At 39.8% G+C, this 14659-nt stretch overlaps 2 protein-coding genes across 5 annotated transcripts; both read right to left on the bottom strand.

Moving 5' to 3' along the window:
• Window positions 1-553: 553 nt before the first annotated feature.
• gid4 (GID complex subunit 4 homolog) lies at window positions 554-7365 on the bottom strand. 2 transcript variants are annotated; one of them, XM_050068793.1, is made up of 6 exons: window positions 7000-7364; window positions 6406-6465; window positions 4834-4941; window positions 3544-3645; window positions 3334-3464; window positions 554-3230 (listed from the first exon to the last, which is right to left on the bottom strand). In XM_050068793.1, exons 1-6 carry the CDS (start codon window positions 7222-7224, stop codon window positions 3167-3169), a joined length of 690 nt encoding a protein of 229 aa, XP_049924750.1. In that variant the 5' UTR covers window positions 7225-7364; the 3' UTR covers window positions 554-3166. The 2 variants fall into 2 exon arrangements, with proteins under 2 accessions (XP_049924750.1, XP_049924751.1); XM_050068794.1 differs by lacking the exon at window positions 6406-6465 and having other exon boundaries at window positions 7000-7365.
• Window positions 7366-8071: 706 nt separating this feature from the next.
• drc3 (dynein regulatory complex subunit 3) lies at window positions 8072-13376 on the bottom strand. Of its 3 annotated transcripts, none has more exons than XR_007571583.1 (13): window positions 13326-13376; window positions 12998-13167; window positions 12803-12919; window positions 12327-12493; window positions 12081-12227; window positions 11838-11957; window positions 11644-11758; window positions 11371-11543; window positions 11159-11290; window positions 9489-9561; window positions 9072-9193; window positions 8498-8619; window positions 8072-8371 (listed from the first exon to the last, which is right to left on the bottom strand). XR_007571583.1 is itself a non-coding variant. In XM_050069274.1 (13 exons), exons 2-13 carry the CDS (start codon window positions 13116-13118, stop codon window positions 8276-8278), a joined length of 1515 nt encoding a protein of 504 aa, XP_049925231.1. In that variant the 5' UTR covers window positions 13119-13167; window positions 13326-13376; the 3' UTR covers window positions 8072-8275. The 3 variants fall into 3 exon arrangements, 2 of the variants coding, with proteins under 2 accessions (XP_049925231.1, XP_049925233.1); XM_050069274.1 differs by having other exon boundaries at window positions 8498-8629; XM_050069276.1 differs by lacking the exon at window positions 8498-8619.
• Window positions 13377-14659: the final 1283 nt, after the last annotated feature.

The raw sequence follows: 14659 nt of genomic DNA on the forward strand, positions 1-14659 counted from the left end.
TATTGAATAGTGGTAAATTTAAAGATTTATTTTACACTGACAAGAATTCTAGGAAGGGTACATTTAATTAGGTAAATAGTTTGTGGCAATTAAGACCTCGCAAATTCAAATTTAAGACTAATCACTGACTTCGAAGGCCTAATCATGATGAGTGCTATATCGCAGGCAACTGGACTCGCTTGAATTTCTTGAAGATGTTTGGCCTCTCATCCAAGAGGCTTCTTTAGTTCTGAAGAAGCTGAAGAAGCAGAATTGACGAAGCCTCTTGGATGAGAGGCCAAACGTCTTCAAGAAACTCAAGCGAGTCCAGTTGCCTACGATATAGCACTCATGATTACCATGACCTGGATGACTGAGAATCTTCACCAACATCTTGAAGGCCTAGTATTTAACACAAACAAAAGAAATTTTCAGCCTTTTAAAGGACCTCCACATTACTGCAACGTCCCCTGTTCAGTTTCAGCCAGGAACCTTTGCTGCCTGTCATACCCATCTCTCTTCCCAATATTTCCTCTCTTTCTACACTACATAAATAAAGCATCAAGATACAGCTGTGTATGAAATAGTTCACTCTTTATTTCTCCTCTCACAATGTACTCATAGCTGATTTATCATACATCATCTTCTTTACATCAGGTGGATTCAGTCAAGACTTTTAACGACACACTCCCAAATAAACATCTGTTTCTTACATTGCACATTCTGTATGAAGTCATTTGGATTGAAACATCTTCATTCTGCACACTTGAGTTAAAAAAAACAATTATAGTGCCAACACCATTCCCACAACCCGTCAAATCCACTTGTCATGCTGCAAGCGACCGAGCCAGCTGAAAGTCTAGAAGCAACACAGAGGCAGGCGGAGTACATGCACTCTCCAACACGTGACTTTTATATCAAGACGAACCTTCAGGCTGATAAAAAGTTCCGTCATTCTTTTTGCACAATTTCTCTCCAACACAAATATACTTTCATGATTCAAATAAAACATTACTAGCCTAATAATTGTTCTTTAAAAAAAGGAGCTTTACAAACATTTAAAAGTGTAAGGCAGCTTCAAAGGAGGTTTTATTCTTCCTCCATCGCTCTTTCCTACTTTAAACTTTTCTCCATGAGCCACAAAAGGTGCTTTTTATACAGATAAGCATGTTATGTGAAGCTTCTTCCATGTCATCCAACTGTTGTGCCTTTGTTTAGAGGTTCAGACAAAAATGCACTAAAATAAACTCAGACACATTTAATTGCTCCTAGAACGAAAACTGAGATTGTATCCAGACAGACTGCACTCAAGATAAACATTCAAATCACTGCATTGCTTTTGTCGTCCAGTCAGTCAAACTCAACACGTGCCACAAAATCTCTAATCTTCTGGTCTACCATTTGTCAACACCAATTACGCAACTGAAAATCTACATTTTGAAACTAATTGAGTTGGAATGTACGGTCACATGTCTGAGCTTCAAACGCTGGCAACTGTAATTATCTACTTCTTGTTTTTCTGTTATTTTTCTTATGCGTTTTCACTACAGGTCGTTCTTGTTTTAAAAATAAATAAATTACTCTGGAAGATAAATCATCTGAAAATAAAATAAGTTAGGTGCTGTTAGAAATCCTACCTATCAGAGACCTTTGGCTTGCATAGAGAAATCTGGATGTGAAGCCATGTGAAGACTTTTGTTGAGACAACTGTGTTTGAAAAAGCAGCTTGGAAATTATTGGCCGTTAAAGGAGCAGTGTGTAGGGTATAGTGGCATCTAGTGGTGAGGATTGCAGATTGCAACCAGCTGAAACTTCTCCCATGTGCCAAGCGAGAACTCTTAATAAGGATTCCTTCACTTTTGAATTTTAGGAGGTTTTTAGAGTTTTCTTCATCTCGATAACAAACAGACCTGGTGATCAAAACCAATCAAGTTACAAATCAGTGTTTGATTGATGCTGTTTGGCCCAGCTAGCCCAGCACCTGCTAATGTGTGCTCACCTTTCTCCTTTGATAACTTAAGCTACAGACATTCAGGAGGTTTTACCGGGAGCCGAATTATCTGCAGAGGTCTCTTCCTCTCCAAAACAAACGCACTGATGATTTAAACCGGTAAAAACACCAGATAAAGTAGTTTTACGTCAAAAATCTGTGTTTTTCCGACACCGTTTAGCTCGTCGTCCTACTAACTTCAGTAGCCAAAATGAAAGCACGAAAGGCCCTATCTTGGTTTATTCATTCTGGGCTACTGTAGAAACATGGTGGTGCAACACGGTGGGCTCAGCAGGTGAGGACCTGCACCCTATATAGATACAAACAGCTCCTTATAAAAGGTAAGGAAAACAAAATTCTTATTTTCAGGTCATCATACACCAAAGTGAACATACGTGTTATATTATATTCCCTTTCTGCCATAAATCCTACACACTGGACCTTTTAACGACCTGTTCGGAGGTCAACATCGCTGTAATCTTACTCTCACATTCAGCTGTTGGTTTTCAGTCAGTGAAGACATATTGCCCAACACACCATCCCTGAGCAACAGACCATACCTTACAGTCCCACAGACCTTGCATAAAAACTAGATCATTGCTCATCACTGCTACTTTTGCAACCTTTTGGCAACAACCCTACCATCATACTCTGCATTTAATACTCTGAGGCGTCAAAGTGATGTCAGATATTTAAAAATTATTTAAATTAAGCTTGACTGAACAAACTCTTGCCACAAAATGTATACCCTTTAGACTCTTTTCTTTTGCAACTCCAAGCTGAAAGGCAATTACGTTCCGTGTCTCTGCTGAAGGAAAACATACTTCAATGTCCAACGACAGGGAGTCATATCCTATGAGAGCGCAAAGAAATCAGGTAGCACAGAGTTCAAATAAACAGACCAAAAAAAGGACAAAATTAAAAAAATGAAATCCGAGGTAAACATGAGCTCCACAGTGACTGTAAGAACCGTCCATCTGTCGTTGATCTTTGTCTTCCTTTCAACTCTTCTCTCTCCGTGCCCTCTTCCTCTCAGTCCATCAGAAGAGTGTCTGACCACATGTTTTATTTCCTCACAGCGGAAAACGGGTCAGCTCCAATCTTGGCACTAAAGGGCTCTCTGTAGTTCCCGTCCCATTTAACCACGGGGCAGTGTGAACCGTCCCCTCCTCAACTTGAAACTCTTGTGTGCGTTTGTCACCGAAACTCATAAATAGGCATACTGTGCTCTCGGACATGGTTTAGGTTTAGAGACTGGTACCTGCAGAGGTAATCAGAGAAGATAATAAGAGTAACATCGGCATGAGAAACATGTACTAATGTGGCAAAGAGCCTGACTCTGGTTTGTAATGTTTGGTAGTTACCATTCTGAGCTCCTATGGTAATAATACCCTTCTATAGTGGCTGTGGACTTCTGGAAACAGATGTAATAGAAGCCAGCGAAGGAGGCACCGCTAATGTCTTTGATAGTGTGGTCTGGTACTAGGAACTGCTCCTGAAAAACACAGAGTAGAGGTCAGAGCTCAAATCTAACACAAGGTGAGAGAGAGGTGACGGTAAAATCATGTACTAACCTTCCACCTCATGAAGACATAATCACTGTTTTCCAGTGCTTCATAGTCAAAGTCGTCCGAGTTGAAGCTTTTGGCAAATTTGTAAAAAGGCTGAAACTTGCCCTGGTGAGAGTTCAATAAATATTGATGAGAGAACAGACACTGTGGAGGTGATGACAGGACAACAATTTCCTGTCACAAAAAATATTATTAATCATTACATGCTTACATGCACACTCATACTTTGAGTACTATTTTTCCAAATATGGGTCATGTGAACAGCATGTTCCCTTTGGATATCCCGAATAAAGCCTTTTTTGCTGAGTGTGGCATTTTCCGATTAAGACATGTTGGGTATGTTGTTATATGTTGTTCAAGTTTTAGGAGCGTTCTTTGGACATGAATACAGCTCATTCGGAATATGTGTCTCAACTGAGGTTTTAACCGCAGTTTGCGACACACAGCCTCTTGCCCGTTTACAGTCAGCTCTGTGTGTTGTCATGGACGCGCTGTACACACACCAACTAACCAACAGTTTGCAAGCCTGTAGGGTCGGGATGCATGCCCAAAAGAAAAGCCGACATTTCTGGTCGAAAAGGGAAACACACCTACTTCTAAACATTATGAAAGACTTGGATACACGCAGGCTTTTAGATGTGAGCAAATATGGCAATGCCGACATTTCCAGGAAGGTGGTTGAAGGAATGGAAGAGGGAGGCTCTGATCCCGTGGTTAAAAAAGTCCGCAACTGGTGGAAAACTATGTTGACGCAAAGAAGCAAAATGGCACTAACTGCTCCAGATGTTCAACCTTTCCGTATTTTTACACGATAAACGACATGTTAGGGCGCGTTGATCAGAGTATGCACGACTGCATGTAAACATGAATAGTAGTGGAATATTTACTTTCATTAGACATGTAAAAATAGCTCAGTAGGAATACTCTTTTTCAAAATAAGGCCAAAAACCAGAATATATTGTGAATGTACACATAGTTAGTGATGCCTGTTGTTACTTGATATAAACCTTAATTTAAATGGTTGCCACAGGCTTTTCTCACAACACAGCTGTAAGCACTGCTTCTGCCCAGCTCCATCTATTGTTAATCAAGAGGTAGTCCAACAAAATTAAAAACACATAATGAATAATAATTTGATTCAAGCCACTGAAAATGTCTGCAAGCACTTAAGTACTTGACGCACAAACAAAGCTGCATAGCATGTGTGCTCTGTTTGTTAACATACACTTGAATTCTAAATTCACTGAGCACTGATTTAATTATCAGCCACAATAAAAATAAAACAGGACATACCCAGTGCTTTCTGTCCACGTCCTCATCTGCGTCCCACTTCCTGGTTAAAAAAGGCCTTTTTCTGCTAATAATTTCACCAGCAAAGAATGTTGTGAGAGTTGGATACTCCTGTCACACAGAGAAATGAGAGATAAAGTGGATACATTAACAACAGTTTAACCTTGCTTCCAAAGCATGTGCCTGCAAATTATACTGCAGCGGGCTATGAAATAAGAGATTACAGTAAGCATGATGCAGCCATTATGATTAAGTGGGCGTTTTCCTACGTTCTGACTATCTTTATATCAGGACAAACTTGTGCAGCTTCAACTAGTTGTGCTAACAGTCAAACATGAAGGAGAATCATCATCATTCTGCATGCTGACTTACTGCCCTGTATTTAGGTTTACTGCAGTAAGTAGATGCATGCCTACATAACAGAAATTTGAGCAATTCTCCTGTGTATTTATATCTCTACCACACCCAGCTCACTGCCTCTTTACAAAGATCCCATCAGGCTGCAGGTTCGGCTCCCTCAGCACCAGGAGAACCACCTCATCCTCCTCAACAACTCCTCCTAGTTTAGTTTAAAGCCCTGATAAGAGTTGAAGTGGTCGAAATATATTGGCTCTTTTAATGACTTAGTCACTACAGGAAAGACTCTTCAATATTTCATTCCTCGTTTTCTATATTTCTGGATCGCCTGGATTGCCTTCCTCTGTATTCTGTCATTTCCTGTTCTCCATGAGCACCGGACACAAGGTTTTGATCTAAACTTGATTATACAGAGCAACCAGTCTTTTTCTAACTCATCCTAGTTCCTTTCTTTGTCCCCCGACTGCCCACCTCACATCGTCGTGAAAGCCTCCCCTCCCACACACACACACACTGTATAAGACAGTACAACCTCCTACTCTGGACCGTTCAATAAGTGCATTATTTGCTGGGAGGACTGTGCAATTTGTGCAGTATATTTATTATTCTTAACTTGCATACTACGCCAAAAAGTATATGTAGTATAGCATTTTAATTTGGCTCTCAAACGCATAAAAGTTTTGTATTTAACTTTTAAACTTCACCCTGTTTCACTGCAACGTACAAGTCAACTTCCTGTTTACACTGTACATATGGCAAATATAGCGACATGCTTCTGATATCAGTTTAATCTCTTGGGCTTCATTTTCACATTAACAACTTGTCAACTTAAATACCACTCATTACTTCTATAGAAACAAACACACACACACACACACACACACACATACATCTTGGCTACTCATCTTTCACTCCACTCTGCCGCAGCCAAAATTCACTCCAGCAACCTACTGACCTTTTCCCCTCCATATGTTACATAATGTAATGGGTATACAGTTGACACACTTAAGCTACAGACTAGACTGCAGACCTGAAATGAGAGGTTAAACCCAAATGGCCTCACATTTGTCTCCAACTCTAATCTTTGTCACAAATGTAGCCAGCATCGAGCAAGTGGAAACCAGTTCCCCATTGCTTAACTGTGGAAACCAGTTTGGACTTAGTCTTTGGTAGAATAAAGGTCAGTCTTATTACATTTGACCTAGTTTCAGAGCTCACCTCAGTCAGGCCTTTGATCTTCAGGTATCCACACAAATATGAGTCCTCCACAGTCACATGCTGCAGAGAGATTTGGGGGACTCCTTATTATTGATATCAACTGACCAAAAATCACAGGTACAAAATGGATCTCCTTTACTTTAATGATGTAAAAATAAAAAGTAAGGAGGGGTGATGTGAGCAGAGACAAACTGTGCTAAATGGGGGTACAGGAAGATATTATATTTGCTGTCAGTAAGTCTGTTGACATTGCTGTCAAAGTCAGCGCTAATAGATTAATTCTACTTATTTAGGTAGCTAGCTGCACAAAATGCTAACGTGTTTGGGTATATGTATACAGCAAAATACATGACGAAAACGTTATTTAATTATATTAGGTCTAAATTCAGAATGTCACAGTAAAAAGAGAGTCATCTAGCGAAATTAGGTCAGCGCGTTAGTATTGTATGACAACCATAAAACGGGTAAGAAGCTACCGTTAGCGAAGTTAGCATGTTAGCAACTATGGCTACAAATATGCTGACTTAGCATATAATAATAAACAAACTAATATTAAAAACCAAACAGGACAAGTACACGTCATGAAGACATTACCTGCATAACAACCTCAACGTCGTATGAGTTGCCTTTGCTCTTCTGATAGCCCCGAAACTGTGAGCCGCTGTACAGCAGCGAGGTGGCCACCCCCGGCTGGTAGGTGTTGATCGGGGCAGGGGGAACAAGAGAGGCCGAGGATGGACAGGCCGAGCCGGTGGTGCTGCAGCACTCTGCTCGGACAGGCATGATGAGCGCTAAAGTGTCACCGTCAGCAACCGTCATGAACTTTACGGTAGAGCACACCACAGCTGGACAGAGAAAGGGTCCTGACAGAGGGGCTGCCAGCCGCACAAAATCCCCGAGGTCTCGAAAACTACTGGAGGGACTGGGGAGGGATATTGCAACGTTTCATTTGAGAATCCAGCTTCCTTGAATTTCATTGGTTGGGAAATGTACCCAAATGCATTCTGGGAGTTGTATTCAATACTCTATTACACTACAACCATCAGCATTTGAGAGAAATGTGAGAAAATTACAATGTTTTAATTTTGTTTTTGATAATGTATGTTCTCATTTTTAAATGCAGAGTCTAGAAACAAAACCGATTACTGTTCCTACTTTACATATAAATAAAATATTTGATAAAGTACAAAACTATATTTAAAATACCACATATCATACGCATGTTTCATAAATGAAACATTTTATTTTCATCCTTTATATATATTCTAAAATTAAACTACTTTTTACTCTAGCTTTTTAGCACAGCTTAAGAAACATTATATTTCATTGCACATATTGCTGTGACAATTAAACCTTTAAATCAATATAACTTTTTTTTAATGCTGAATTGAATACATTTATTATTTAAATTTGTTTGCTTTACATATAAACATAAAACAAGCTTTGAAGACATCACTTTTTAAAAGATATATGTGTGGACACAATTGTCAGATTACTTGTTTTTTTCCCTGTAATATTATTTGTTTATTTTATTGTTTCAGTTCAAAATGTACTTATTATTTTTGTATGTATATTTTTCCTTTCTGTTTTTGGTCTACGCACATGCACATGTATGTGGCTGGCCAGGGAACAAGGGAAGACACTGAAACAGTATAAATATTATTAAAATGTATTTTCGATATCTCAAAATAAGCAGCAAAAAAGAGGTGGAATTATTTCTTAGAAAATACAAATAGAGGATACAAATATTTTTACTTGCACACAGTAAAATTTGTTACAGTTGTCCAGTCAGGTTTCACATCACAAAAACAACAACAAAAAAACAAGAACATAAACAAATGTTTTGGGGGAAAACATTTCACAGATGATGCTACAGTAACTTCTCCAGCTGCTCCCTCAAATAGTCCCTATATCTGTGGGTGTCTGAGATGCGGATGCGGTGCCACTTCATTTTGTCATGTTGAATCTGTAATATCCCATGAAGACAAAAAAGCACACAATAACAAGACTGTTAGATATGCGGGAGAGGTTTGTCATCCACACAAAAATCTAAACTGGGGTGTTGGTTATTTATGGAATTTCAGCTCTCTACCCCTTTAATGAGGGCCACTTTCCAGGCATTGGCACGTGTAACCAACTGAGTCTCTCGGTCATTGATCTTCAGCAGGTGGTTATCGTGGCCGGTGGCCAGTGCATCCATCACTGTGTGTTTGTCTGTAAACAGCTACACAGAGTAAACACAGGTGTGAAAGGCTGAGGGCGCTGACACTGGTAATAAACCATGTCCCCACCTTGTCTGACCCATCCAGGTTAATCTCTGTCATCTCATGTCAGGTTAATCTCTTCACATTAGACTGCTATTACTCTGCTACATCTCCAATAACGTGTACTTCTTTACATATGTATGCTAAATTGAGCAACTGACTGTCAGGCCTTTAAAAACTGTGCTTGTAATGTTGCACTGGGGGTGTCAACATGGCAGGGTGTGCAGACAATATGGCGTTATTTTTTGGGTGGGCTTATCATCTTTATTTGGTCACAGTCATGTTCAGTTATCTCTGAGATTAAACAGAGCAGAACAGACAGAGAAGTCCTTGCCGACAAACAAACAATCGATAGTAACCATAATGTAATCATGTATTTTGGATAGCCAGGATAACACTCACCATTTTAACATCATCTGGAAGGTCCTCATCCACGTTGTCCTTGGCCACACTCTCCAGAGTTGCCACAGCAACCTCTCGCACCTTCTCATAATAACTATCCTCCAGATCTCGACATTGCACAAATGTATAACTGTGTCATGGAAAGTCTACATTAGATTATAGCTCATTTTGCAACCACACTGTGTGTGCGTCACTGTATATGATTCAAACACTGACATTTAAACAAGCCTGGATCACTGACCACACAAAGAGGGCTCCGGGACACAGATTTGATTATATTAAAATTGGACTGGGAGAAGTTTGCTTCCCCAAACGAGGAAGTACAGTATTTCAATAGCTTGACCCTGAGAGCTGTGATGAACCAGTGTTGTGGGAAATTATTCAAAGCTCTTAAGCTGATGCACAGTGAGAAAGGATATATCTCCTGAGCAGTTTCACTGAAGTTGCAGACCATGTCTGAGATGGTGGTGTCCAACAATTTGATGATGTTCTGAAATGAACAAGAGGTTTCATGATGAGGAAATAAATAAAAAAGACACAGATTTTGCCATGTGGCTGTGAAGTAAATGATTTAATCTATATATGCAGAATCTAAAATAAATTATAGCGCATAACTTAAATTAGCAGGGTAGCATGGGTAGGCAGTTTAATTTTTGCCTTCACTGGGCAAAAATCCTCCAATAACCTTTATGCATATTGGAATTCAAGTGAACCCATGGCTCAGTTTTCAGGCTACATAACATTTAGCCTGTGATAGGAGACTTTGGCCAATCACAGGTCATTTCACAGATAGGGCGTTCATATTGGCTGTTCTACAAATGCAGCATGTGCACATCAAAGCCTGATTCAATGGTTGAGGATCCTGTAGAGAAAGTTGCTAATCAGCATTATCAACAGCTGCCTGCACTGCAAAGCAACCCAAAAAAGGAACAAAGACTTATCAAAAAGAGAGTCTAATAGAGAATCTGAAAATAAACAAAATGAAACGTGTCAATGTGAAGTGTTTCAGAGATGGACGGAAAATGTTACTGATAGTTTAGCCTTCTGCTAACCGGAGCTGAAGACTCACGGCTCCGGCTAATTCACGTTCATGTGTATGTAGCTGACGTAATCAGAGCCTCCAATCACAGTGTGTTCTCCACCTCACTCCCCGCTGCTACAAATCACCTCGTTGGGATAAAAGTGGGCAGCAGCTCCTGAGACAGACCCCCAGTCAGCAGCCACAGCAACCTGAATCCAGCCGGTGTAAACCCCAGCTCTGGGTAACTAGACAGCCCTGACTCTCCACTGGACAGCAAACCTTTCGCTGCTGTTACACAGGTTAGACCTGGTGCTGCCTGTGGCTACCAGCCCACTGTGACACCTGGTGGAGGGAGGTTTGTGCTGACCAAATCTGAGTTGCTACACCTGTCGGCTGAAGGTCTGACTCTCAAGCTGCTCTCGTCCCTGGGAAGCTGTCCGCAGCAGCAGGCAGCAAGGCGGAAGGACTGTGGGGTGTTAAGATAGCTAATTCTTGTCTCATTTGTGGCCTGATAAACAGAAAGAGCAGGGCATATGCACATACAGCAAGGAGCGGCAGCAACCCACTGTCCGACACCGGCTTTATGTTCTGAAACCATCTAAAAACTATGATGTTGGGCGATATCGAGAAGACATGTTGATTAAGATCAACCTCGCTAGCAGTGTCTGTCTTGTCTATAGCGCTCGCCATTGTTCTCATTACTCCTCAGGGGTTCCAGTCCACAGCTTGACAACAACTAGACAGTGACTTCAGTCCCACCCATGGTACTGATTGACTGTATTTTCTTGTAACTGAGAAACCGCTGTTTCATGTCACAATGCCAGACCAGAATCAGTCAACTCTAACTCAGTGGAGTGGGCGGATTCCAAGTACTGGACAGAGGCAAAGCGTGTGCATGTGCCTGTGGTTGTCTGGTGGGAGGGGCTTTGGACGGAAAGAGAAAAGCTGCAGGAGGAGTAGCTTTAAATGACCCACTATATTTTCCTGAATACACTTAATTAACCAGACTGATCACATGGTGCACAAAGTATAGAAGGTGCACACACACGCATACACACGCACATACCTCCAGCTCGCCAGCCATCTCAAACTCCAGCTCCATGAGGCTGTTACAGAGCAGGTCGATTTCATCATTACACTGGTCCATCTTAACCTTCAGCAGGTCCAGGTCGGATAACTGCTGCAGCTCCTCTGTCCTCTAGAAAGGTGTACACACAGGAGATATTCTTATAGTAACAGTCAGTAATAGCAAGTTTATCTAAATCTGTTTCAGCTCACCTCTCTGTGTTGCTGCTCAAAATTTGCCAATATCTGCGATGCAATGCCCTGGTAGTACGTCACAGCCTTGCTCTGACCACTGAAGAAGGAAGTCACCTCTGTCTCTCTGCACTTATGCTCAGCCAAACCAAATTCAAATAACTGCATACACAGCTTCACCATTTGTTGCTCGAATGTAATTGTAGGGTAAAGGAATTCAAACGCTCATATCCCCATTTTATATGTTATTATTAATACAACTGCATGGATTAGAAAACCAAAAAGGCAAAGGATATGTTTGAAGCAATTGAGCCACTTCAGGCACACAGCGTAGAGTCTCTGCCTCCGGATCGTCTTTGATCATGCTCTTAAACAGGTGAGAGCCATTCAGGAACTCCACAAAGGCATCCTGCAGGGAGGAGGAACTGAGTTTACACACAGTATGTATACTCATTATGAGAGCTCAGTGGAAAATAACGTTATATTACTGTGTGTAGTTTGACTTCAGCTTCCTGTCTTTGCTCAGCCTCAGTGGCTTCTTGCTTCTGCAGCTCCTCAAGTTTCATCTTGAAGAGGACACTGCGGTATTTGATAGACGCTTCATTTTTCTGCACATAGACACATGCTTTAGTTATACAGCATCAACACTGCAAACTGTAAATAGCCGAAAAGGAAATGACAGTTGATTACGACTTAGGCCTGAGTCCAAACGCACCACTTTGTATACTTACTGTCTTCTCGTCAAGTGATTTGCTGTCTAGGTACATCAAGTTTGGAAAGTGGGCTGCCATAAAAAACTTGTATTCGTCTTCCTTAGAGACGGGATTCCCACATAGGTTGATGCTGCGCAGGTTCTTGAACCCCCTGAGATAGAGCACCTTTGAAATGCATTTAACTTGCATTAGGTTATGTACAACATCCTGAAACTGCAAAGCACAAATGTTACATGATACTAATATGACAGAAAATTTTGTTACGTTGTCCAACTGTCCGAGGTGGTTGTTAGCGATGAAGAAGAGGGTGATTTTCTCAAGTGTGTCCATGTTTTCAATGACAGAGATTCTGTTGTTGCACAAATTCAGCACTTCAAGCTTCCGCAGAGACTCCAGACCCTCGATTTTCTGTATGCTGTTGAATGACAGATCTAAAAGACACATTCAGAATGACTGTCATTAATGCTGATGCCACAAGCTTCATGGCTTCTTTAGGACTGATAGGTTTAACATTATGTCCGTTATTAGAACCAAAAGACAGCCGTTGCTGTTTCGGAGCTGAAGGACCAGCGTTCTAAAAGTAACAGAAGTAACTGATGGCTTGTTTGAAAATGTACTCAAGTATTTGATTACTCAAACAGCAAACTAACGCGTTAGGTTACTCGTTACTGCAAAAAGTAATCAAAGTACTCTAACGCGTTAGACCCAACTCTGAATATGAATACAAATGTTCATCTTACTAAGCCATGTCAGATTGAGCAGTTGGTCCAGGCCCTCCATCTTCTCTATTTGGTTGTTGTTCAACTCCAGTTTGGTCAAGGATGTGAATTCCCACAAGTGGTCAATCACCAGGATATCTGTAAACAAACAAGCTCTCACACACCTAAACCCCGTACACATTCATGCACTGATTATTATTATTTTTTAAGTCTCACTTCTGTATCCCAGACGTAGTTGGAGGATTTCATTGAAGTTGATTCCCTCTGCCTGGAAAATAGGGCCAGTATCTTTGGAGGCTTCCTCCATTATTGCCGTCTTCAGACTCTCCTCATCCATCCTCAGCAGAAGTTAATTTGGAGCTTGGTTAGTTCAGTTAAAGATGATGCTAAACAGAGAAAGAAGACATTTGATAGTGTAACGTTAGCTAAGATCATGTTAGCTGACACAGCTAAATGAATGAATGAGTTTATCAAATAGTTATTAGCCGACAAGGGTTGTTTCTTAATACAATGTACTTACAAACACAAGTTTTACTAACGTTACCTTGATAAATTCAGCATCTACACTCTCACCTCTGTTGTACTGTTACATAGCAACCAGCTTAATTTAAGCTGCGTTCAAGTACGCTCAAGAGCTTGTGTTAAAATAACCAACACACATCAAAGTAATGTTTAGCTATGATGATACTAACATTTGGTGCAGCGGTGTTTTTTTTTGTTTTTTTTTTTTGGTTAAACCTTTTTTAGTACATTGTAGGCTATATCCGGTCAAACTTTATATATATAGGCCTATTTGGATGCTATGTTTAAAAGGATGTAAGCTTGATTTTCTTTATTATGGTTGTGTTTATCATTTATTAATTAAGGATATGGAAAAAATATATAGTTTCATTGGTATTAATATCCTTTTTTCGATCGACAGCTCTTAAAAAAATCTTTATTGAACAAATATACATAGGCCTACATTAACATTGTATATACACAAAACTATAGGGGTACACATATACAGAGAAAAAAATAAAATAAAAAAACATAAGAAAAACAATGGGTAATAATGTTTGGTCGTTTTTATTGCCTTTTTATTTTTAAGGCCTCTTATTGAGGTGCCATATATTGTCGTTTTGGAGTCTTCCCTCCTTCTTGTGAATGTGAAATTTTCCATAAAATTAATTGTACAAACAACAGCAACAAACAACCCCAAAACAATATTCATGAAAAAAAAAATCAGTCTTCTACAACTGAATTGCTTGCCCAGCTTTTCTTCTTATACATAAATATACCAAACTAATATATTTTATAGTTTCCTGGGCATTAATATACTGTTTTTTCGATCAACAGCACCCAAATATTCATATATTAACATTACTTTTAATGTAATCTCTATTTATGCACTTATCTTAATGTATTATATTTTGTTTTTTGTCTTTTATGAGCTGCTGGACAGGTGAATTTCCCTTTGGGATAAATGAAGTTATTTCTATTCTATTTAATTCTACATACACACATTTACAGTTAAAAAGTCCACCTCATAACTTTCAGAACCACATGAAAAAGTCAGTCTCTTGTAATTGAATTGCTTGCCCAGTATTTCTTATATAAAGTTGAACATCCACCCAAAAATATCGTGGTATACATATAGTGATCAGACAAATGGCCGATTGTTTCTTTTTCTAATACACAGAAAATATAAGAATATTCAGTACCAAGTCCAAATCTCTCCAATGTATTTTTTCCTGGATATAGTTGATGCAAGAATTCGAGGTAAACCTCCTTAATTTTATTATTAAGTCGAAATTTTTCCCCCATTTTAATTAGCCAAGCTTTCCGTCAATTAATTTAATCCTACTGTGGCAGAGTTACAGCTTATATGTGATCGCT

Source organism: Epinephelus moara, chromosome 18, assembly GCF_006386435.1.
Source record: "Epinephelus moara isolate mb chromosome 18, YSFRI_EMoa_1.0, whole genome shotgun sequence".
In the NCBI taxonomy this organism is placed as follows: Eukaryota; Metazoa; Chordata; class Actinopteri; order Perciformes; family Serranidae; genus Epinephelus; species Epinephelus moara.